This window comes from Emys orbicularis, chromosome 1 (assembly GCF_028017835.1).
Source record: "Emys orbicularis isolate rEmyOrb1 chromosome 1, rEmyOrb1.hap1, whole genome shotgun sequence".
Classification (NCBI taxonomy): Eukaryota; Metazoa; Chordata; order Testudines; family Emydidae; genus Emys; species Emys orbicularis.
The window spans coordinates 46,089,143-46,111,635 of NC_088683.1; the positions used below are offsets into that span (position 1 = coordinate 46,089,143).

The window sequence follows — 22,493 nt, forward strand, 5'->3', positions numbered from 1 at the left end:
GGCTCATAGCTAGCATGTGCTGCTCATTTTAATATTTATAGAAGTATCAGACTAAATTAACTAAATATTTTAAGTAACAGATAATATAAAAAATCTACATACAGAATCTCATATATGTACATATTCACTTTATAGTTTAATTTATCCTTAGTTCATTTATGTGAAAAATTAAACAGAAGAAGGGTTGGTCTTGTGGTTAAAGTATTTGACTGGGACTCAAGATATTTAGGTTTTGTTCCTGTCTCACCATAGACTGCCTTTGTGACACTGGATAAGTCACTTAATCTTTTTGTCCCTAGTTTCCCATCTGTAAAATGGGATCATACTCCACTTGTCTGTCTTGTTCATTTAGACTGTAAACTCTGCAGGCAGGGACTGTTCACTTACCATGTGCATCTACCCCTACCACAATGGGGCCCAAGCTTTTTGGGGGCCCTTACAGCTACTGTAAAACAACAAATAATAATTAAAACATTACAGTACATTTTCAAAGCAGTGTACAGGAATTTAGCTACCCACATGCCATTATAATTATACTTTATATTAATATTGCACCTTTTGTCTGAGCATGTCAAAGCTCTGATTAATTCCAGTAGAAATCACACAGCAAAATGTACATGCACCATTATGAAAATGTACTGAGATAGAGATCTGTTGTCTTTTTTTTTTTTTTTTTTTTTTTTACGATGTGATCCATAATTTGGCTAAGCACCTGCAGAACCCATTGAATTCAGCTGGAGTCAGCTGTTGGAATTTGACCTCAGATGAGGGTTGTTAGTGAATGATGTACTGACTGGGTCTAGAATGGAGAAACCTGAAAAGGTTGATTTAGATAAAAATTCAAAAGCTCCACCATAGCTTTCTTTCCCGAGACCCATGTGAAACTTGGGGTTCTCTTCCTCCCCATACTACAGACTATAGGTAGCTCTTACCTCTATTGATTAGGAGTGACCAGACTACACACTCATTTATCCCCACTGGCTGATTGTGTGCATTTCCCTCTGTCAGCAGTTTCTTTTCCACAAGGTAGTCTGCTTCTAGTCTTCTGGCAACTGATCCTCTTGAGAGGATGACTTATGGCACTTTCTCACCCCCTCGGTTTGAGCATTTAGAAGATGTGAAGTAGCATTTCTTCTGCTTTCTGTATATGTGTCTTGTTGTTTGTGTTGTATAACACCAGTCAATTGTCATCTGGCATGTAAACAGATGAAATGCAATGTAACAAACCAAAACTCCTGTTCTTATTCAGGTAAGCCAGTACACATTTGCAATGTGCAGTTACAGAGAAAAGAAATCTGAGCCTCAGGAATTAATGCAGCTTGAAGGATACACTGTGGATTATACAGCTCCTCACACAGGTACACTTCCTGCTATTACAAAAGTTTTACAGAGTATGTACAACAGCAAATTCATTTTACTTATTATCTTTGATGTTTCTGTCAGTCGACATGATAACATTTATTTTCTGCCAGTGGCTGAAGGTTTTACAGTTATTCCTCTGAGTTTTTCAAGTAGGAAAATCATGCTTTAGAAAGAAGTAAGTTTGTTGAAAGAAAGAAAGATCAAAAAATTCAAACTAAGGTGTTCAAAAGGTCACAGAGCCATTTGCACTAAAACAAAAACACACCTATCAGGGAAACATAGTAAACCAATATCTTTCCCTTTCTTCCTATATTGTTAGTATTGATAGTAAACATTGACAAAGAGAACTCAGCAGGACTCTACTGAATGAAGTCTGTTAATCTAAAGCCACACACTTCAACATTGCAAGAGTCGGCATGGTCTAGTAAATTTACACCAGAATCAGAAGCCAGGAATTTGTAGGTTATAATCCTGACTGAGCAAGTCAGTTAACAGCTCTGCCTCAATTTCTGGACATGAAAATAGGAATGATCAAAATTACCTAAACATCAGGGATGTTGAGAGACTTGATTAGTTTGTGCAGTGGTTTGTAGATGAAAAGTGATACATGAGTGCTAAATATTATTATTAGTCTCTCTCATTCTTGAATCCAATGGGAAACAGATTAGGATTTGGGTTACTCTTTGCATGGCCTGTATATATTATGTCTACACACTACCATTTAATGGCTGTGCTGCAAATTTTCTCATGCTTCTTGAGCACAAATACCTATTTAATTCATTTGATGATCTTAAAAATATTGGCATCCAGTTAGTTAACATACTAAATATGTATTTAATATTCACCATTAAAAATCACTGATGCCATTGTGCACTGATATTTTGCTATCTATTTTTGCAGGTCTTCAGGGTGGTCGAATGTTTTTCAATGCTGTTAAAGAAGGAGATACGGTAATATTTGCCAGTGATGATGACCAGGATAGAATACTATGGGTTCAAGCAATGTACAGAGCAACAGGTCAGTCATATAAACCCATTCCTGCAAGTCAAGCACAGAAGATGAATCCAAAAGGAGGAAATGTCCATATGGAATTATCACAGCTTTGTAAGTATTTTTTTTTTTTGGTTTTGGTTTTTAATAAGCGAAGCATGGAATGTCTCCCTCAGGGAAGATTAAGCAGGAGTGATTCACAGGGAGGATGTTTCCTGCTAGTTTGTTCTTATCTGAAAGCTCTTTAACCCAGAGTATCATTAACAGCCAGAGAATGTCTGATTTGGAGGTCATTGTTGCTATTATAAATTATGAAAATATAACAATTAACTGTATACGGGTTAAAGTTGAACCACATATTGCCATGGAGATAGCATTTGGTGTAGAATATATTTTTCTAAGTGTTAACCATTACAGTGATCAATAGGAAAGCATTATTTTACCCTCATCAATCCATTAGCTTTATAATCTGCTTTTCTGTGCACCCAAATATATTATACAAATATGTTAATGCAATCATAAGATAGAGAGGTGGATGGCCTAGACGGGCTGCAAGACTTCCAGACATCCCCAGAGGATACTAAATTATGTGTTAAATCTTAAAAGCATTCAGACAAAGCATGAAGGTGCTAGAGCTTTAAGAAAGCACCAGAATATTTTAACATAGGCAAAACAACTTATTTTTCCATAGCCTTGTTCTCAGAAATGGCTGAACCATTTTGGCTGAAGTTTTCCCCCAAAAAATACCAGCCTGAGGCAGAAACCCAGCATATACAATTTCAGCCCAAACAGTTGAAGTTGTCAGAGTTATAAGCAACTGGAATCAGAATCCTATAATGGCAAATGTTGAGCAACCTTAATATAGGAGGTGCTACCAGTCTCTCATATAATCACACCCCAGCTGATGCAGCCCAAGTCATGCTGACTCTGCTGTCATATTCTGTTCGAAGTCACTGTGGGTTGAAGAGAAAAGCTAACTTCAAATAAACGACACGTGCTTTTACTGATTAATGCCTTGACTTAGCAATGCACTTAAACACATACTTTAGTCCATCCCGCTTGAGCAAACACTGAAACACATGCTTAACCTTAAGCACATGCTGAATTTCCATTGACTTCATATTAACAGCTGGGTGAAATCAGGAGTTATGGTTTTACTTTACTTCTACTTTTGCAAAGCCTATCCATAAGTACGGTTGCTTTAAGTTAGGCATGTGCATAAGTGCTTTGCTGAATCTGGGTCTACTTCTAAATTTAAAGATGGCATTTCTCGAAACATTACTTAAAAAAAAAAATCGGATATGAGCAGCTTTGAATAAATACCCACATCTCTTTAGACCACAAAAGTTTAAAGCAGTCTACTAGCAGACTTTTAAAAGATTGGTATGTCTGATACTCTTAACAGTTGCCCTATATCTACTGGAAGTCTTCTATAATCTAGGGTTTCCTGATACCTGGTATCAGAATGATGAATTACAGTTCTATCAACATAGTCACAAATATTTTGTATAATAAAGGTGAGCTGGGAAATATTTTGTTGGAAATTTAAAACTCTTTTTAGAATATAAAGGGAAGGGATTTAATTCTTATTTATTTAAAAAAATAAAACGTTAACTACTACTATATTTGAATTTAGATCATTAAAAAATGCCATACTGAGCCATGATAGTGCTTCATTTTCAGTCACTCCTAGCTTATTTTTATTTGTGAACCAGTTTCTTTTTTCCAAATGTGTCAGAAACATTCACTGAAGACTAAGGGCCTAAATCAACTCCTGTTGAAATCAGTGGAGCCTTTTCATTGATTTTTAGTGAGAGTTAGACCAAGCCCTGTGGTCCATTAAATTAAACAATTAACCTATTTATGGTTCCTGAACAGAAAAGGGCACGTTAATTTCACATGTACCTAATCCAGAGATGACACAGATAGTAATGCTGGGGGGTGGGGGGGAGTCAAATATGAACTGAAAATAAGCAGGAGCAATTTCAGTCCTCCTTATGTTTTTTTTCTCCATAAAGTCGAGGGAGTGAATAGAAGTTAGAAAGGAATTGCATTTTTATTATATCATTATGGTGGTCAAGGTGTCACTTTTTTTTTACCTTGGTGGGCAAACCAGAAAGTCTCAAACTCATTGCTTCAAGGATCTGATGAAGCAAATTTTTATTCTAAATAATGCTAAAATGTAGTGCTAATCGAATTTTGAAACCACAGCCATAAAATATTTATCCCTGTCTTTTAATCTTCCAAACAAGTTCTTATGTTTTTAATTATGCAGTTCAACTTTATTTTATTTTATTTTTGTGGGGAAAGGATTGGAAAAGATGAACAGTTACTAGAGTGTAAACACTGTAGAGTAAATGGGATATAGTATGTGACACAAACTTTTTTTTTTTTTAATTATTACCTGCTCACCTGTAGCTGGCAAAGGTAAGTTTTTAACTATTCTTTTTTTTAAATCTTGAGTGGTATATTTCCCATTTAATGTTTGATATTAGTACATTAAGGCTTTTTATTGACTTTTGAAGAAAAATATAAAATGCAAATATTGGTAGGAAATGGGTATTAGGACTAAGTACCAATAAGTATGTACATCTGAAAACTTTGTTTTGGTTTTCCCAACTTATCCTGCGTCTGGGTCTGCTATCACAGACTCCATTGACTTCAGTGGGACTTCATACATGTTCAAGTGTCCATATTAATGCATCTGGATGTTAGGTCAAAGTCTCATTGTGTAACAACACACACGCCACTGGTTTCAAATTAATCATCAAAAGAAATATATACTTTTTTAAAAATAAGAAAAAAGATCTTGTACCTGTAATTATGCAGAGAAGAATTAAGTCCCAAAAGCTTAAGCAAGCTGCTGCTGGGTACATGTTATGCACAAGGGACACAGCACAAAGGAACATTATGTATTCTTTTTTCTGTGACCTGCTGTAATGTTTAAAAAAAAAAAAAAGCCTCAGTAAAGTAGATATTTATACAAGAAACAATTGTTACTAAGAAATGCAGAAAAAAATCTATTACATTGACGTGGATTGTGTCTAGGGAAATATTTCTATCAATGTAGAACATTTTGGAAACAATATTCAAAATAATTTCACAACATAGTTTAATACTTTGAATCAAATGTAATCTTGTTGATGCCCAAGTGTATCTCTTCAAATTAATATTTTAAATGTTTAAACTTTTTACCACTTATATTTAAGAAAGGACCCTTCAAATTACTGTGTGTGAAATAGAGTCTAAGTTTGTGATTAATGGTAGGCCACTTGTATTCAGAAAAGAAATGTTCATCTTTTTAAAAGGTATCTAATCATACATGCTGTTGCTTCTTAAATGCTAAGAAATAATATGCTGCTATTTCTGTAGATGATCATCTTATACCTTAAATCACCAGTGTACTGTCACACTGTTTATTTGCTACATCCACCTTGGTGAAATCTGTCACATGGATTTGACTCTTGCTTTGACAATGCAAAGCCAAGTGATATGAATTAGTTTGTGCATCTTTTCAAGATATGATGCTGTAGATCCTTCAGCTTGAATTAAATAATTCTTCCATCTACAAATACAGCTGAAAGTTGGACTTGACATGGATCAATATGATCTGGGGCTAAATTTCTAAATGTGACTGATTATGTTAGCATCATGCCCACAGATCAATATTGAGTTTTATTATGAACCTGACTCTATAATTGGGTTTAATCAATAAACTTTTGTCTCCCTTTCTTTAGAAATTTTAGGTTTGTACCATGCAGTTATCAAAATTACATTTAGGATACATTTAGGACTAGTTTTCTAGTAACGAGCATAAAAAGACATATTTGAATTTAAAGGAACAAAAGCTGAGATCCTATTGTAAGGGAAAGTCAATTTTTAAGTTGATAGGACTGTTCACCCCAATATAGTCTATAGAATCTAGCAGAGCTAATGTGCTAATACATAGCTAGTCCTTTTGGGCACTGTAAGGCTTTTTCTGTCCATACTTGGTAGATAATTCACATTGAGGACTTTGACAAAACATACCATTAATGAAAGCAATCACTAGAGCTTGTCTTTTGATAAACCCGCGGGGTTCAAAGGCGTTGAAAGATGCAATCTGTGAAGAACAATAAATTTGGGCCTTTGATTGAAGTGCCATTTGGAATGGCATGTTTTCTCTATGTATTTACACAAAAATACTGCTCCCTTTTTTCATTACTCTTTGCTCGGAGGTTGAAGGAGCTCTTTGCCATTACTACATTTAGGTTCGTCTCATTAAAAGCGGAGTACAAAAAGAAGGCTGGAAATGACCTAGCTCAACCCAATGTGTTCATTTCTGCTCCAGTTTGCCATTTGGGAAATGGGCTTCTAGTAATGGTCACTGTTTTCTCTGAGTGGTACTTTGATGTGCAGTGGACATACTCTTTCCTACATCGACATATAAATGCATAAACTTTTATTGCAATGGAGGAAGGCTATTTATTTGGCAATATTACTAAAATTAACAAGAGGACCTCATGTAAACAAGAAACCCTAGAATTAAATTGTTTACACTCATAAGATTATTTTATAATCTGTAATGTTTAAAAAGGTACAATAAAAGAATCATACTGTCAGAATGATTTTAAATATCCTGTATTGCGTTTGCAAATAGGTTTTCTAAACTGGGGTTTTGGTCAAGCACTTGTTTGATTCTGGGCCTTAGCTGGATCATTTATGTTCGATTGGGACTGTACAAGGAAAAAGAGCTGTTTGTGCTGTCAGTTGCAGGCTACTTAATTACACCCATTGTTACATTTAATCTGTGTCGTGCCCAGATTTTATGGTGATAGGCAATTAAAAAAAATAATTCAATAAAACTATTTGCTAGATCAATTTAAGACAAGATTCTATAATTGGAGTCACCTGCATGCACCCATTGATGTAATTCAGCCCTCAATTTTTAATGCTTTCAAGAATCTTCTTCATTCTATGAGAGCCATAGGCCATTAATTAAAAGAATATACATACACATGTACTGTACTGTATGGTTTTTCCTGTCTCTGAACAGATGCAGATCGTGCTCAGAAACATGGGATGGATGAGTTTATTTCTGCTAATCCCTGCAAGTTTGACCATGCTTCCCTCTTTAGAGTACTTCAGAGGCAGACCTTGGATCATAGATTGAATGATTCCTATTCTTGTTTGGTGAGTACAGAATGGAATAAAAGAAATGAAAAAGTGAGAAATAGTTGTTAACAAAGTGGCCTTTTCTTCCTGACTCATTCAATAACTGTGCTTGTAGTTGGGATAAAGGATTCCAATCGATTGGCTTCAAATTTGAAAATTATACACTTGAAGACTACTGCTGTGCCACTCAATAGAGAACAGAATAGACTCAAACTGACTCTGAACTGTAGTTTATCAGCTCCTCTAGGGAGGGCTGAATAAAACAGAAGGCTTTAATAAAAATGGAAACCTCTGTGGTAGGATTTACTAACACCTGTACAGGCATTTTAAGGTACAAATTCAGCTTGCCAGATGTCAGACATTATGTCATCTATCTTGTAATTCTCTCTTCTGTCATGGACTAGGAAAGTTTAAAAAACAAAGAATAGAATCAAAACCACAGGGGAAAAAGGCAACAGAATTATGAGGTTTTAATCAGATGAGCCAAGGTTCGCTCTATGAGCATAAATCCTGTATAAATTACATACAATAATTGGTAGTTAGAAATATATATTTTTAATTATTAAAAGAAAACAGGAAAAATGTAATCACTCTGCCAAAATGAATGGTTTTTTCCCCCAAATCTGAAGTATTATTAATAGGGAAAATTGGGGTGAGAAAGTGTTTGTCAATATTTATTATTCACATTTCACTGTTTATTGTATATTGTATTTTTTGTCTTGGCTTTTCCTGTTTTGTTTTGTGTAATTTTTTTAAAGCTGTCCCTCTGATCCTGATTTAATTTAAAACAGTGAAAATCAGGAGTGACTACATGGAAGTTAATGGAATTACACAAGTGTAAAAGTAGTGTCATTAACGTCAGAATCAGATCCCCTAACTTGATGATGCCATATTTTTAACTTTGGGAGATCTGGAGTTGTGATCAATTACTCTAAGCATCAAAATCAAAGTCTGCTAGCACCTGCTCTTCAAAACTGTGAGCCCTAGCAAGTTAATACAACACTTTTTTTACTTTCATTTTCATTTAACTAACCAGTCACGGTTGCCCAGATATAACAATGAACAGATTTCTATAGGTTAGTTTGTACAATTTAAAAAAAATAACCTTTTTGATGGCACTTTCTTTCTTTTAAAACACTTTTTAAATTATGGTTTTCTTTGGTAGTGTACCAACTAAGTGTGTACAGAAAAAGTTAAAGGACTAATTTTGTGTCTGTGAGTTGTGCACTGAATCAAAGGAAAAGGCCTGAAGGTACATCTGTACAAAGTAATTGGCACTCAAGAGAAAGTGGTTAGCTTTCTAACAGTGCATCAGGGTCAAAAATCTTTTTTATAATAATAATATGGTAAGACACTAAATATAACCTTGGACTCAAGAACTTTTAAAAAGAATTTCTGAAGAATATGCAGTGCTATAGCAACCACAAAACAGGTGGATTTCTTATTGGTCCTTGTTGTTTTAGCTTTTGGTAAACAGAACGGGCATGCAGAATGTTCTGTTTTCCTTGGAATATAAAAGAGAAATAAATCATTGTATTAACTCCCTCCCCGTTTTGTTTTAAAGAAATATTTTGAGGCTGCTAACATGGGAACAGTTAATGCAAACATAGCTATAGTTATGTGTTTGGTGACTTTGTACTGAACATTTCAAATTTTATATACTGCAGATATTTTAAAAAATAAATACCTCTTTACATTTCAATAAATTAAAATATAATTATCCACACATATGACTACAAAAAAACCTAAACCTTAATTTTTAAGAATTGGAATTATACATAGTCTTTGATTAAACCTATTACCAGCACTAAACATCTTTAATTTAACACTCTTGTAAACAGTAGGGAGCTTTTTTGCAATTATGCAATCAATAAAATCTGATTGACAGAAAAGTATCTAGTTATCTAACAATATCTAGTGCATAGTTGTTTGCATAATTATATGTGTGCATATATACATATGAGTGTATGTGTGTGGACACATATGTAAAGATACACATTTTGTGACAGATTTATTAAAGGGATAATGGGAAGATGATCTTCATTTAAAGGCTTTAATCAATGAAATGGCACTCCTATTTCTTATATAGCTACTTTCTGGTGTAAATTTTCAGCAGGTCTAGTGATGATGTACTGCTTTCTTTGTTGATTAATTTATAATTTTGTTTTATTTACATGGATATATAAATATTATAAATCAAAAATCTTCACTAAAATGTTCATTAAGATGTGGGAATATATAATTAATAAATTAATTTTGTTCGTGTATAAGAAAAGTATCTTTTTGGTTAATAATATCATTTTGATGAATTAGGGTATACTGAATATCTGGATACATTTAATCACCTGGATTCAATTAAACCTCTATTTCTCATTTCTTTGCCAGAATAGTATGCTCTCTTTACTGAAAAATCTTTGTTTATTGATACTTTCACATCAGATTTAGTAATATGAGTGCCATCACAAAACTAGGTTTCCTCTAAAAACATTAAGGGCCTGATCCAAAGCCCATTGAAGGCAATTGAAAGATTCCCATTGACTTTAATGGGATTTGGATCATGCCTTAGGAGCTTTATACTGGACAACTCTGTGCGATAACTGTGAGGAGCTGTCAGACAATAATCCTAAATTAAAGATGAGAGTCAGACTGAGAATATAGGGCCAAATTCCTTTCTGCTGTAACCCCATTGTCTTCAGTGAAGTTACACCATGGATGAATTGGAACTATAATGGGAATATTTTTTCCAGGAGTCTTTCCTAAGATTTTTGTTTCTATTTCATTTAAATTATAAATATCTAAGACCATTGAAGTATTCTGATTATATAGGAAATAATTCAAAAGAGATGCTTTCAGATGCTAGACCACTGTAATAATTTAATGACATCCAAAACCTTTCTGAAGCATTGGTCACTTACCCCGAAAGATTTTTTTTTTCTTTTTTTTTTTTCAAATTGTCTTAATATTAAAGTTTAGTTTACATGTTCATCAATAATCTCTTTTAATGACTAAAAAAGAAAAAAGTCACTGTTAAAACTTCTGCTATTTAAAAAGAAAAATATTATTATCTTTCCACCACAACCACCACCCTCTACCCCAATGTTTATATCTCTCTTTCTGTTGTATTTGGAAGTTTATTTTGGCACCTTTTCCCAAATCATGAGATGAATCAAACGATCAGGAATCAAATTCTTTGCAGTCTGAATCTGATCAGAGAATGTTGAGGTTTCCTTCCCTCAAAGACATGCCCCCATCTCCCTCAGTCTGTGCAATTTGGGGTCGATCATCTCAAATCCATTTCCAAAAGGCACTGTGTTCCAGTCCAAGTAATGCACCAGAATGTCTATTGAAGGTCAAACCCTCCTCATCTTACTCACATGAGTAGTCTCATAAACCATCTGGTTGTATATCTTTGAATAAATACAACACTATATATGTTGAAATGGTTATGCACAAGTGTGTTATATAAGAAAGATGGATAAGCAGTCAAATTGTGGTTCATCTCGCTCAGTTTAAGTATGCAGTCACAGAGAATTGGCCACCTGGAACTTGTCTTTTAACCATCCCACTAAAGGCACTATAACATTTGCTTCTAAAATTCTTTTTTAGCTCATCATTAATTACATTAATAAATCCCAGCTCTTTGAGGTGTTTGTTATTTAATAAGCGACAAAGAGTCCTGTGGCACTTTATAGACTAACAAACTTATTGGAGCATAAGCTTTCGTGGGTGAATACCCACTTTGTCGGATGCATGTAGTGGAAATTTCCAGAGGCAGGTATAAATATGCAAGCAAGAATCAGTCTAGAGATAACACGGTTAGTTCAATCAGGGAGGATGAGGCCCTCTTCTAGCAGTTGAGGTGTGAACACCAAGGAAGGAGAAACTGCTTTTGTAGTTGGCTAGCCATTCACAGTCTTTGTTTAATCCTGACCTGATGGTGTCAAATTTGCAAATGAACTGAAGCTCAGCAGTTTCTCTTTGAAGTCTGGTCCTGAAGTTTTTTTGCTGCAGGATGGCTACCTTTAAATCTGCTATTGTGTGTCCAGGGAGATTGAAGTGTTCTCCTACAGGTTTTTGTATATTGCCATTCCTAATATCTGACTTGTGTCCATTTATCCTTTTACGTAGTGACTGTCCAGTTTGGCTGATGTACATAGCAGAGGGGCATTATAATCAAAGAGGCTGATAAAGGAGGTGCTGTTGTCGTCATGAACAGGTCTGACTACCAAAAGGAGGCTGCCAGACAACTCTCCAATACCAAATTCTACAGTCCACTTTCCTCAGATCCCACTGAGGAATATACTAAAAAACTGCACCATCTACTCAGGACACTCCCTACACTAACACAGGAACAAATCAACATACCCTTAGAGCCCCGACCGGGGTCATTCTATCTACTACCCAAGATCCACAAACCTGGAAATCCTGGACGCCCCATCATCTCTGGAATTGGCACTCTCACTGAAGGACTGTCTGGATAGGTGGACTCTCTACTCATACCCTACGCCACCAGCACTCCCAGCTATCTCCGTGACACCACTGATTTCCTGAGAAAACTACAATGCTTTGGTGATCTTCCAGAAAACACCATTCTAGCCACCATGGATGTGGAGGCTCTCTACACAAACATCCCACACACAGATGGAATACAAGCTGTCAGGAACAGTATCCCTGATGATGCCACAGCACAACTGGTTGCTGAGCTCTGTGACTTTATCCTCACGCACAATTATTTCAAATTTGGTGACAATATATACCTCCAGACCAGTGGCACTGCTATGGGCACCCGCATGGCCCCACAATATGCCAACATTTTTATGGCTGACCTGGAACAACACTTCTTCAGCTCTCTCTCGTCCACTCACGTCCCTTCTCTACCTAGGCTACATTGATGACATCTTCATCATCTGGACCCATGGGAAGGAGACTCTGGAAGAATTCCACCACAATTTCAACAGTGTCCACCCCACCATCAACCTCAGCCTGGACCAATCTACATGGGAGGTCCACTTCTTAGACACCACGGTACAAATAAGTGACGGTCACGTCAACACCACCCTATACCGAAAACCCACCGACCGCTATGCCTACCTTCATGCCTCCAGCTTCCATCCTGGACACACCACACAATCCATCGTCTACAGCCAAGCGCTGAGGTACAACCGCATTTGTTCCAACCCCTCAGACGAGACCAACACCTACAAGCTCTTCACCAAGTATTCTCAAAACTACGATACCCACACGAGGAAATAAGGAAACAAATCAACAGAGCCAGACTTGTACCCAGAAGCCTCCTGCTGCAAGACAAGCCCAAGAAAGAAACCAACAGAACTCCACTGGCCATCACCTACAGTCCTCAGCTAAAACCTCTCCAACACATCATCCGTGTACAACCCATCCTGGACAACGATCCCTCACTTTCACAGACCTTGGGAGGCAGGCCAGTCCTCGCCCACAGACAACCTGCCAACCTTAAGCATATTCTCACCAGCAACCACACACCACATCATAGTAACTCTAACTCAGGAACCAATCCATGCAACAAACCTCGATGCTAACTCTGCCCACATATCTACACCAGCGACACCATCACAGGACCTAACCAGACCAGCCACCATCACCGGTTCATTCACCTGCACGTCCACCAATGTAATATACGCCATCATGTGCCAGCAATGCCCCTCTGCTATGTACATCGGCCAAACTGGACAGTCCCTATGTAAAAAGATAAATGGACACAAGTCAGATATTAGGAATGGCAATATACAAAAACCTGTAGAACACTTCAATCTCCCTGGACACACAATAGCAGATTTAAAGGTAGCCATCCTGCAGCAAAAAAAACTTCAGGACCAGACTTCAAAGAGAAACTGCTGAGCTTCAGTTCATTTGCAAATTTGACACCATCAGGTCAGGATTAAACAAAGACTGTGAATGGCTAGCCAACTACAAAAGTAGTTTCTCCTTCCTTGGTGTTCACACCTCAACTGCTAGAAGAGGGCCTCATCCTCCCTGATTGAACTAACCGTGTTATCTCTAGACTGATTCTTGCCTGCATATTTATACCTGCCTCTGGAAATTTCCACTACATGCATCCGACGAAGTGGGTATTCACCCACGAAAGCTTATGCTTCAATACGTCTGTTAGTCTATAAGGTGCCACAGGGCTCTTTTTCGCTTTTTACAGATCCAGACTAACACGGCTACCCCTCTGATACATGTTATTTAATGTATTTTGTAATTTGTCAGACAGTGACATTTACTAAGGCTGAAGAACTGCAAAGAGTTACTCCATGACACTCAGTCGCAGTTATCAAGCGAGCTATTGTTAGCGCCCAGCCCCTCTGATATATTTCCTACGTTATTAGCATCAACTTGATTAGTATGAAATGTTTCTGTAATGCACACAAAAATGTTATTTGCTTTTGTTTCTTCTTTGCTGGGTCGATTTAAAAGCAGAGCAATGAAGAGAAAAATGCTGATTAATTAAAAGAATGTATTTTTCCCCTTCTCTTCCAGGGTTGGTTTAGTCCAGGCCAAGTCTTCGTATTAGATGAATACTGTGCTCGTTATGGTGTGAGAGGCTGTCACCGCCATCTCTGCTACCTTAATGAATTGATGGACCATTCAGAAAATGGTGCTGTCATTGACCCAACCTTGCTCCATTACAGCTTTGCATTCTGTGCTTCTCATGTTCATGGCAATCGGTAATTTAACATGCAAATACATAGTAAAACTAATTAGGTTTGGCTGAATGGATAAAGGAAAAATATTTTACTTCGGTTCTTGCACTTACCAGATAGCAAAATTTAATATTTGAAACAAACAAATGAATCCGTTCATAAAAAGCTTCTGCAGTGGTTCTGGGGTTCTTATGGAGCTTATAGAAAATATCATTTCCATTTTATTAAGCATGTTTTCTCATGCATTGTGTCTGGGCCTTGAGTTTTTCTTCTGCATTCCCCATTTTGTGTTGCACTAGTGAGCTGATGTTTTGAATAAATACCCTGAGCAATCCTGGAACCCAGTAAACTCTGGTGCTCCTTCCACATCCTGTAACATGTCAACTTGTCTCTTTTACTGAATTCTCCTTGTCCCAGACACCGCAGGAAGATAGAGAAGACACTAGGAATGTGATTTAAGTAGGTGATAACTTTAGTAAGTAACATCTCTGGCAGCTCTCTGGCAATAACTTGTCCAGAGCCGATCACCTTTCCTTTTTAATCCGTTCCACCTGGTGGAGGGTTACCATCAGCCCTCCACCCCATTAACATGGTCCCAGCACTGTTGCTGGGACCCCATTGCCCTCCCCTCATACAACGGTTAAGGGGCCGGGGAATAGGGGATTGTATGCACACTATGCTGGATATTAGGAGCCGCAACCACGTTCCCCATCTTCTTTGGGAGATGCCTTCTCCTAATCGCCTTTCAATTCCAATTGATCAGGAAACCAGACCCCCTACTGAACTGCACTGGGCTTCTGTCAAGTTGAAAGAACAATTAATTTTACAACCTGCCCACTGGGTCCCTGGCTGCTGAGAGGCAGGTGAATGAACTCCACAATACCCAGGCCAATCTGGCAGTGAGAGAAAAAATTCCTTCTGAGCCCTAAAAAAGCAATTAGCATGATGCCCACAGCAAGGTCTCAAAACCCAGCCCTTTTCTAATCCCAAGAGAGGCAGCTTTTCTTCCCACCACAGAACGGCACCCCTGGGCAGAAAGAAGGGCTTATAAATCCTTCCCTTGGGTGCATGGCAGCAAGTAGGCTTATGTTGCAGCCTTCTGTCCAACCAATCAGCCACAGAGCCCCCCTCCTCAAGTCCATGAGGGGGTGAAATCTTTAAAGGGGCCAAGGATTTCTTCCCCCTTCCCAGACAAAGCCTCCCAACCTCTGAGGCTGCATGGGGCACAGATGAGGATCAAGAGGGTTGGGCATTTGTGCACCTGAGGGATATGCAAAGGGGGAACAGGGGAATCAAGGGAAAAGCGATTTCCTTGGCTGTAAGGTGTAATGGAAAAATTCTCACCAAGTACACCTCTACCCCGATATAACGCAACCCAATATAACACGAATTCGGATATAACGCGATAAAGCAGCGCTCCGGGGGGGCGGGGCTGCGCGCTTCGGCGGATCAAAGCAAGTTCGATATAACGTGGTTTCACCTAGAACACGGTAAGATTTTTTGGCTCCTGAGGACAGCCTTATATAGGAGTAGAGGTGTATCTGAGATGCTCTCCAGGTATCTTAACTTGCATGCTGACAAGCTAGGTAGATTTTCTGGCTTTTATTTAGTAACCTCTTCTCTGTCGAAGGACGTTTCTCTTGTCAACTCTTGAAGCATTGGGCAGCTCAAGTAAGTTTCTTGTAGAAGTCTGATTCTATGTAGTTTTCTGTCTAGATTTTTTTATTAGTTGTGAATCTGACAAGACAAATAGTGGTAATTGCGCAAACTTATTTCAAGTTTTCAAAAGCAAGGGAGATATATTTCTTTTTATTTATTAACTTAAGTGAAGGACAACAGTGCATGCAATATGTGTAAAAATCTCTGGGAGCACATCATTTTGCACAGTAGTAAGTACTCTGTATGTATGTATTCCTTCTGTACAAATGCATGTTGTCTGAATAGCATTATGAGTGTTTTAGGTATAAAAGAAGAATAGTGTTGTAGAGAACGGGTCTGACTAGTACTGAGACATTGTAAAAAGATTGAAAAAAGAAAGAAGAAAAAGAAGAAAAGTAAGTCAAGGACAGAAACAGAGACACTCACTGAGGATGACAGACACACATACACAGATAATACATCCACTCATTCATCTACATCATCACTAGGGAAGTGCAGGAAGGGAGAAAAAGAATTTCACAGACAATACATGATAGGCCAAAGTTCTAGGCTGATCTCTGTTGTTATACGTCTTAGTTTGATAAGTCATGCTGAGGAGAAGAAATACCACAGAGCCAAGACAAAGAGTTTTCATGGCCCAATTAAATGGTTTGGAAATGATGGATAAGCAGTGAATTCAGAGATTTTTCTTTGGTTAGGAGGGCCTTAGACCTGCTACTAGCCTGACAAAGACCATCTAAGAAATGCTAGCTTTGGAGTGGGGGAGATATAGAAATACCAGTTCATAACTATAGTCCATATACAAAGTAATCCCTGTTTCTTTTAGATACTAGTTTATTTCAGAATGGCAAGCAACCTTTGTGACATCAGTCAAATGATCAGATAAAGATGTCTCTCTTTCTTCATGTTTTCTAACTTATTGTGTGGCACCATAGTGATATATATGGAAATAGATAGATATAGTTAGATATTGTGTATGTATATTCATGCTCCTCACTTCAAAAAAAGCAAAAATAGAAATCCTGGCTGAATTCTTCAACCTATATTGCTAAGAGACAATGACAGTATTCACTTAATTAAAATTTAACATTTTGCAACAACATGAAAGAATGTGGAATCAGAGCAAACCTTATGCAACAATTATATGCAAATACTCTAAAGAATATCATGAATGCGGTGGCCAAGCTTTGAGATCAGCTACCATTCAGACATACATACTTCAAGTATATCAATTTAATATTTTAAAAATATGCATTGTGATTATAATTATTGTTAGATATTTGTTGTACTCAGCAATGTATAAGAGAAAGCCTTACTCCCTTTATCTGGAGCTAAAACGCTATACAGATACAGTGTTTAAACTACATTACATTCATTGCAGATGTGTGTGGGGGGCGGGGGAGTTATTTTATTTATTTGGTTGGAAACAAATAGCATTAAATCATCAGAGGGATTATGAAAGATCACTTCTTAATTTTTCCGTTCCCCTTTTTCTCCTTTTTCACCCTATTCAGAACCCCCAGAATTTCATTTATTGGTTACCTTCCTGGTTATCTGTTTTAAACTCTTTTTTCAAGGGCACTGTAGTGCTAACCTAGCAGAAACGTTCTTTAGAGCCTGTCCATAGCAGACCTGAATCAGTCAGAAAATCAGTGCTCCATGCTGGCCTGAGCCTAGATGTGAATGCAGAGAGAGCTCTAGTCACAGCTCTCCCCATGTCCAGGCAGAAGCAGGTATCAGCAGTCTCTGCCGCACCATGCCTTACATTGCAGATGTCCTCCATGGGGTTGTAAATCTTTATGGGAGCGTGGAGCAGCTAGACAGGAGGCAGATTTGGGGGGAGATGCACGTTGTTTTTCTTGCCTTTTAGCCCCTTTTCTTTGCAATAACTCTATATGGAATCTGCTGGAAAGGTGATACAGATTCAGACTGTCTTTTACATATCCATGAGGCATCCTCTGTACAATGGAATCCGTCTTTAGCAATGGGACCCGGGGGACACAATGGGGTACTAGAGCTGCATGGCTGGGGAACTGATTCTGGTTTGTTGAAGAGGGCAAGACCCACGTTCAGCCTCAATGATCTGGGGAAAAGCAAAGGGGAACGATGCGGAGTTTCTCCTCCATGTTCACAGGATCTATCTGTGAGCGGGAGCATAGACCATCGGGCCTAGGCTTCAATTGACAGCCCTTGCTGAGATTCTTTCCTTTTCAGTTCTGCAGGGATGTTGAAGCAGACAGGGAAGGATTCTACTGTCTGGAGCACATGCAGCTGGGCTCAACAACCTGTCGGACATAGCTGCTAGGTGCTAGAAGCAAGCAAGCAGTAGTAGTCTGGTAGGGGAGAGGTCAGGCTCAAGTAAGGAGGAAACTGTTCTTCTTATACCTCAAAAGGAGAGAATTTTATTTCAAACCTTGCTTATACTGCTAAAAGGGGTGCATTTTGGGCCAAATCCCGAGAGGTCCTGAGCAGCTCCATGTGGTACAGGTTTCTGTGAAAACAGGTTCATTCTCTGTCAAGACTTTACATAACTGACTAGATTGTGGGTTTTGAACTGAAGAGAGGGGAGAACTGTGCTTATTAGTAATAATTGTAATGTATTCATTAATTGTTTGTATTGCTGTAAGACCCGAGACACCCCTACCAGGGTCAAGGCTCCGCTGTGTTGAATGCTATACAAATACATATGGGAAGACACAGTCCCTGCCTCAAAGATCTTATAATGTAATTTCACTTCACCTGAAATGGTTCCTCAGACTGTGTGTTTTAGCTACTTATACTAAACAATCTGTTCCACCTTGTATTTAGCTGTGACACTCTGAGTACCTATCCCAGACCTGAAGAAAAGCTCTGTAGCTCAAAACCTTCTCTCTCACCAAAAGAAGTTGCCCCTGTCTCACCAAACATTGGTCGTCATGTCGGACAAGCACCAAACTGCACCAACAGCCCTGGGCTTGGGTGTGCGAAGTGCAAGCAGACGCTGAGGTGGAGGGACAGGTGCTCACCCCGAGACCCCCTTTCCCCATGGGGAATGATGCCCTGGGCCCTCCCCCGGTGGTTCAGTCATCCTTATCCTCTCCAGATGAGGCTGTGGTGTGACCCACTTGTGCTATCCCAGCAGACAACTTTAAGGAGCATCAAGCCCTGCTCCGAAGGGTGGCCACTAACTTAGGCCTAGAGGTGGAAGAGATGGCAGAGCAATCAGACACTTTGTTTTATGTGCTCTCTGCATCCACCCCCACATGCGTCGCGCTCCTGGTGCACAAAAGGGTCCTAAAAATTGCCAAAGCCCTCTGGCAAACCCTGTCGTCAATCCCACCTACTTCCAAGAGGGCTGAGAAAAAGTATTTTGTACCCGCAAGGGGTCGAATACTTATACACTCACCCGCTACCGGGGTCGTTGGTTGTTTCGGCAGCCAACAAGACAAGGGCATTCTAGTTCCACCCCCAAAAATAAGGAGGCCAAGAGATTGGACCTTTTTTGGGAGGAGACTATATTCCAGAGACAGTCTCCAATTCCAAGTCGCAAGCCACCAGGTTCTTTTGGGGTGATATAACTTTAACCTGTGGGACTCCCTCCATAAGTGTAAGGACTCCGTGCCCCAGGAGGTGGCCCAAGAATTCGGGGACCTTGTTGAGGAGGGTACAACAGCAGCTTGGTGTTCCCTCCAGATGGCCTCGGAGGCGGCTTATTCGGCGTCCAGGGTGATCGCCTCGGCAGTGATCATGAGGCGCAGTTCCTGGCTTCAGATCACAGGTGTGTCCCAGGAGATGCAGTCCTCGATACAAGATCTCCTGTTTGATGGAGTTGGACTCTTTGCAGAGCAAACAGACACAAGGCTGCACGGTCTGAAGGACACTAAAGCCACCCTCCGCTCCCTGGTGTTGCATACTCCTCAGTCGGTGAGGAATCAATTCCGGCCGCCCCCACCACCAGGGCCTTGGCAGCCTCGGCAGGGATCTACAATGAGAAGGGACACTAGTTTTAGTCACTGCCGCCTTTCCTCCTCCCGTTCCCCTGTGCAACCTGGCCCGGCGAACCACCACGGGGCCAGAAGCGTGCGTTTTGAGGGTGCACTTGAGAGCAACGCCCCAGTCAACTCCCCAGATCTGCCCCATCTTTTCCTCAACCATCTCCGTCCCTACCGTTCAGCCTGGTCGCGGATTACCTCAAACCGCTGGGTGCTAGAGATTGTGTCATTGCGCTATACTGTCCAGTCTTCGGACACCCCCCCCCCTTCCCTGGCCAACCTCCTACAACTGGGGGTGGTGGAGGAGGTCCCTCAGGAAATGAGGGGGAAAGGTTTCTACTCCCACTATTTCCTGATCCCAAAAGCAAAAGGGGCCTAAGACCCATTCTGGACCTGCAGCGACTCAACAAGTACCTCAAGAAGTTGAAGTTCCACATGGTTTCACTGGCCTCCATCATCCCCTCTCCAGATCCAGGAGACTGGTACGCTGCTCTCAACTTGAAAGACGCTTATTTCCATATCTCTCTCTTCCAAGTACACAGTCGGTTCCTCCGTTTTATGGTGGGCCATTTCCAGTTCACGGCACTTCCCTTTGGCCTCTCCTCGGTACCGCAGGTATTTACAAAATGTATGGCTCCAGTAGCCGCTTACCTAAGGCATCGGTGGGTCCACATCTATCCTTATCTCGACAATTGGCTCATCAAGGGCAGTTCGCAGGATTAAGTGCAGAACCGTCTCAGTCTGGTGTGTTCCACCTGTCGCGACCTGGGTCTGTTAGTGAACGAAAAGAAATTGACCCTCATACCAGGATGTAATAGAGTTTATTGGGGCAGTCCTCGACTCCACGCAGGCCAGAGCCTTCCTTCCGGAGGCCCATTTCCAAGCTGTGTCAGACGTGATCTCCCGTGTAAGGGGCCACCCGCTCACTACCGCCCACACTTGTCTAAGGTTGCTAGGCTACATGGCTGCCTATACTTACATGGTCCATTATGCCTGGCTCCACCTCCGGCTGCTGCAGGCGTGGTTGGCATCAGTCTACATCCCCAACAGGTACGACCTGGTAGTCAAGGTGCTGGACCACATTCGATCATAACTGGCTTGGTGGTTGAACCCCGCATCGATGTTGCAGGGAGTTCCTTTCGCGGCCCCGGCCCCATCACTAACTCTGGTTTCCGACACCTTGGACCTGGGCTGGGGAGCCCACCTGAGCGAGCTCAGTACACAAGACCGCTGGTTGGGGGTCGACCGCTGCATGGTTAACTGCTGAAGAGCAGGAGTGCTCGTCTTGCATTCAGCAGATCCTACTGGGTAGTAGAAAGTCCTCCACTAGAGCAACCTATGTGGCCAAATTGAAATGATTCACATGCTGGGCCTCGGCCCCAGGGATTAGGCCTGAGAAGGCCTCGCTACAGTTGATCCTGAACTACCTTATGCATCTCAAGCTCCAGGGCTTGTCCCTTTCATCAGTGAAGGTCCACTTGGCTGCCATATCAGCCTTTCACCCTTCATTCCAGGGCAGGTCGGTCTTCACTCATAACATGACAGTCCGGTTCTTGAAAGGTCTGGAGCAACTTTACCCCCAGGTCCGGGACCCAGTCCCTCTGTGGGACCTGAATCTGGTGCTTATGCGGCTCATGGAAGCCCCCTTCCAGTCCTTGGTATCCTGTTTCCATCTTCTGTTCTCCTGGAAGGTCATCCTGGTGGTGATAACTTCTGCCCGAAGGGTCTCTGAGCTTAAGGCACTTACTTCAGAGCTGCACTATACGATGTTCTTCAAGGACAAGGTCCAGTTGCGGCCACATCCAGCTTTCCTGCCCAAGGTGGTTTTGCAATTTCACACGAGCCAGGACATATTTTTGCCAGTCTTCTTCCCAAAGCCTCATAAGTCTGAGAAGGAATGTAGGTTGCTTTTCCTGGACGTCAGGAGAGCACTAGCCTTCTACATCGAGAGGACCATGCCATTTCGCAAGTCGACACAGCCGTTCATTGCGGTGGCAGATAGGATGAAAGGTTGTACAGTGTCCACCCAGATAATCTCATTTTAGATCACCGCCTGCATACGATTTTGCTATGATCAGGCGAAGGTGCCTTCATCGGCGATTGTAACCACCCACTCAACTAGAGCTCAGCCTCATTGGCAGCCATCCTGGCCCATGTGCCAATTCCAGATATCTACAGGGCTGCCACCTGGTCGTCCATTCACACGTTCACATCTCACTATACACTTACCCATCAAGCCTGAGACGACGCTAGCTTTGGTAGAGCAGTATTACAAGCCGCACGACTGTGAACTCCAAGCCCACATCTAGGAATATAGCTTGTGAGTCACCTAGAATGAAATCGACATGAGCAAGCACTCAAAGAAGAAAAAATGGTTACTTACCTTTCGTAACTGTTGTTCTTCAATATGTGTTGCTCATGTCCATTCCATTACCCACCTTCCTGCCCCTCTGTCGGAGTTGCCAGCAAGAAGGAACTGAGAGGGTGTAGGGCCGGTAGCGCCTGATATACCAAAACATGAGCACAGCACTCCAGAGGGCAGCACAGCCAACTCTATGGACAGGGTCGGCTCCAGCTTTTTTGCCACCCCAAGCGGCGAAGCGGGGAGAAAAAGGAAAAAAAAGATAAAGCCGCGATCCGCGGCACTTCGGCAGCAGCTCTACCTTGCCGCTTC

General features: G+C 40.5%; 1 protein-coding gene across 14 annotated transcripts in view; it reads left to right on the plus strand.

Moving 5' to 3' along the window:
- CADPS2 (calcium dependent secretion activator 2) overlaps window positions 1–22,493 on the plus strand; it is a 581,803-nt gene that overhangs the window by 398,647 nt on the left and 160,663 nt on the right. For 9 of the 14 annotated variants that reach the window (XM_065397473.1, XM_065397474.1, XM_065397479.1 and 6 more), the window contains exons 10-14: window positions 1,250–1,358; window positions 2,263–2,466; window positions 4,771–4,779; window positions 7,388–7,524; window positions 14,026–14,213. In XM_065397473.1, the coding sequence (XP_065253545.1) occupies window positions 1,250–1,358; window positions 2,263–2,466; window positions 4,771–4,779; window positions 7,388–7,524; window positions 14,026–14,213 (647 nt within the window). The remainder of the gene's footprint in view (window positions 1–1,249; window positions 1,359–2,262; window positions 2,467–4,770; window positions 4,780–7,387; window positions 7,525–14,025; window positions 14,214–22,493) is intronic. The other 5 variants (XM_065397475.1, XM_065397482.1, XM_065397478.1 and 2 more) reach the window with 1 other exon arrangement.